General features: G+C 55.0%; 1 protein-coding gene across 1 annotated transcript; it reads right to left on the bottom strand.

The window, feature by feature from the left end:
* Positions 1–239: 239 nt before the first annotated feature.
* Positions 240–2,981, bottom strand: CSUI_010663 (uncharacterized protein). Its single transcript, XM_068070765.1, has one exon. The coding sequence runs from the start codon at positions 2,679–2,681 to the stop codon at positions 1,845–1,847; it is 837 nt and encodes a 278-aa protein (XP_067917259.1). The 5' UTR covers positions 2,682–2,981; the 3' UTR covers positions 240–1,844.
* Positions 2,982–3,632: the final 651 nt, after the last annotated feature.

The raw sequence follows: 3,632 nt of genomic DNA, 5'->3' as shown, positions 1-3,632 counted from the left end.
CAGTGTGTAATCCCTCCCTTGCTCTCCCGTTGCACACGGTACGACTACTGCTATCTGCTTACACGTGCAACGAAATGAATTCTGGTTTGCCTTCTACCAGACTGGACGAATCTTGTTTGTGGCCTGTAACAATGATAGTTCGCTCTTCGGATCGTTGTACTTTCGCGTACAGAGTTGTTTTCCACAAGGACAAGAAAAAAAATCATGAGGTAATGGCACCTTCGTACATCATCCTCTCTGCTCACCTATTCTCTTCATGCAGCTCGACGAAACAGAACCGACTGAACGGATACACATTCTCTTGTTCTCCTCCTACCTACTCACACCCGCAGTAAAATTCATCAGAAATAAGTAACGGGACAAACTGCCGCTAGTAGAAGCAGTTAAAGATTCATTGGGAACAAGAAGGGGAAGCAAAATACGCCGGATTGCAGCATCGAAAAAACCCTGTACAGACTCACTTTTGTACTCGTGTATAAAGAGGTGTGCGAGGAGACACATAGGTACGTGCAAACAAACCCTAGAGAAGGCTACGCGGACAGGGGGCGGGAAAGAGGCGGTCTTTTTTCTTCGTGCTCGGATGCATGTACGGACCAACCTCGGTGGAGACCCAATAGAAGGCGAAGAAAAGAGACACAGGTCATGCGTTGCGCTCTCCCGGAGTTCGTCAACCAATAAGCCACGCCCTTCCTCCGTCACGCGTTTGCGTGGCGTGACACCGGTGGCGCCAGACTCATATGTCTACTGACTTGCTGCCCCACCCCAGCCTTTGTTCTCAACGGTTATCGAGAAAGGACAGCCGACCGGCCGACCGCCTGAGTGTAGTAAGGTTTTCAGGAAATACCCCTGTACCTCCCCCAACCGTCTGCCTGGGTAGTACTACGGGTCGCTGCGCCGGGACAGTGCCTGTCCACACAAAAGCAGATCTACCACCTTCTCCTGACGGGTCCACAGGTAACGCTTCGAGGCATGATATGCCAATGGACAAGCGTGTAACTTGTGGGATGCTCCTCGCTTCGTTTCAAAGTCCTCCAGTCTCTGCGTGGGCCGAAACCGCGACAACTACGATGACAAAGGAATCGTTTACGCCTCCCCGGTTGTCCACACATCAACATACACGGCTCCGACACTTCAGTGGAATGCTGCGCAAACACCAGCCCCCAGTCGCGCGTAGCGACTAGCGGCCGCTCTGGTACCAACGCCGAAGACAGGAGTCAACAAAAAAGCGACGAAGACTCGCGTTGGTGTAGCATTACAGGACTAGAGACCGGCAAAAAAGTCGCCTTGCCCACGTCCCATGCGTATAGCCTGCGTTTCAAGAGTGTTGCGCGACAGCCAGCAGCGCATTCTGGCGCACAACGCGCTGTCTGAAGCCGCCTCTGAAAAAGTCATGCGCACTCTCGGAATGACAGCTGCCGTTCACATGACAGGTCCCCCGACTTGAGCAGTCGCACCTGTCTTCCTCCTCTCGGGTAGCGACCACAACGACGAGGGAGGTATCACAGCCTGAGAATTCTAAACTAGGGAGGGGTAGACGGAGGGAAAAAAGCGACATATATGGAAGCTGACATAACGTTGCAACCTGTGAATCGTCAGCAAAGCGGTTTCCTCCCCACAGTGTACGATGAGGATGCGCCTCGTGTCTAACGTTTTTCGGGGTTATCACACACACTGAAACACACAAAGCTCCGCTGTACCGAGGAACGAAAGCAGACAGACAGGCTCACAAAGCCACGTCAAACAAGCCAATGCCTACTGATCTGTAGACGTCCCGTTTAGGCCGTCCTGCTGTCGCGAATCAACACTCTCCACGTACCACCTCCTGGGAATCCCACACTGACGGCTTACAGCCGAACCTCCTGTTGCCCTATTGGTTGGTATAACGGGGGGTAAATCTCTCGCCAAAATCTGTACAAGAAGGGAATCACCAGCGTAAAGGCCAGTCCGGCAAATACGTATATGGTTATTGAGGGAGCGTCGGCGTTGCCGGTAGCTCCTGTCGAAAGACCGACAAAGAAAGAGAGAAAACCTGCAAGGCATAATGCGAGGATGGCGAAACCTAGTAGGAATGTATGATTCCTCAGCCGCGCTTGCCATTTCTCTTGACGAGAGAGCGGGACCCTGCCCGAGGACGCACCTTGGCCGCCATCCAGTGAACTGTCAAAAACTCCGGAAGCAGGCCCAGGCTCCGGTCTTTCATCACCAGGACCAAAGACAGGATCATCAGAGCCGAGACAAGCGCGGCTAAGGGTGCCATACAGTCCAGATGAACGATATGTGGACGGAGAGCTCAACAAGGGTACGTTTTCATCGGCGAGCCTGCGGGATGTCTTTCCGGATACAGGACCCTGACGAATTCCCATGTACAGCCCTGAAGCTCCCGAACAGATAACGAGCCGGATGGCCATCACCGAGATCAGCAATATACCGACAGCAATGGCACCGTTGGCAACCCTCAATAGCCCATGCACCCCCCGCCAGTCAACACGTCGGCGGCCAGAGCGACTCCTCATTCCGCTTCTTGACGTTCTGGATGCCAAGAGACTTCCTCCTTCCGGCTGCTCTCCATCCTCTGCGGCCGCAGTCAACCGCGTGTCCGACGGAACGGAATAGAGAGCTGTGCGTCCCCGTCCTTTCTTCCCACCTCGGGTGCGATCTTCTGAGCCATTGATTGTCGGCATCGTCACAGCTGGTAGTTAAGAAAAGAGGCATACTTCCAACTCCCCTTCGCAAAAAGCACCGTAATGCTAACCTGCACGGCGCGCGTCACGATCGTCGCCGCCGCACCTTCCTCCCAGTACATTCCTGTGTCGTGTCCGTCAGCCCTGCCGCCGGCGGAAGCTTTCTCCGACCGCGGCCGTCCGCGCCCGGGCGCACCCTGCCACCACAATGGCTTCGCAAGAGACGTGTTTCCAGGCCTGGTGGTCGGGAAGAAGGATGCAAGGCCGGCCCAGTGTCCAAGGGCGCTGGCGCTGGATCAGATCTGGCGTACCGAGTAAGTCGATAGAACGGATTATGTTCCTGCACCCTGCGTACTGTTGCCGACGCGGCTGCGTTCAATCGCTTCCGCGTGCTCTGTCCGACCACCAGGCGGATTGACGGGGTAATGTAATGTTGCGTGTAAAGGCACAAAATACAAACGCAGAAAGTTCTATCTCTCTGTTCGGTACCGGGCAGTCACAATCACAACACTAGTGGAGAGGCGCCGAACCCTTCACGCCAGCGGTCCATGCGAAGGTTTATCGCGCAGGTTTCCAACTGTGCGGCCGCGCTCCGACCGCGTGGAGCCTGATTAGTAGGGTGGACAATTCGTGGCACAGCGTCCCTGAGGCGCAACATATGTTGCTCGGCGACCAAACCAAAATGCTTACTGCACCGCATACGCGTTGCGAACATATAGTCACCACACACGCACCACAGTACCACCGCGCCCTCGCCAGGGTTCGCTTCTTTCAGGAGCTGTAAATCGTCAGACGTCAGCACATCCGCTAGTAGGCTACGGCTCCCCCACGTGCGGCCGAGATTCGGTTTGGCCCGTTTCACAAGAGACGCCCGCTCTTTTACCCGCTAGGGTGTCACACGACTAAGATGATACTCTCCTGAGACGACGTGTGACCCACCGTGTGTCGAGC

This window comes from Cystoisospora suis (genome assembly GCF_002600585.1).
Source record: "Cystoisospora suis strain Wien I chromosome Unknown contig_7945, whole genome shotgun sequence".
In the NCBI taxonomy this organism is placed as follows: domain Eukaryota; phylum Apicomplexa; class Conoidasida; order Eucoccidiorida; family Sarcocystidae; genus Cystoisospora; species Cystoisospora suis.
The sequence above is the reverse complement of the archived record's forward strand: the minus strand, read 5'-3'. Positions and strand labels throughout refer to the sequence as shown.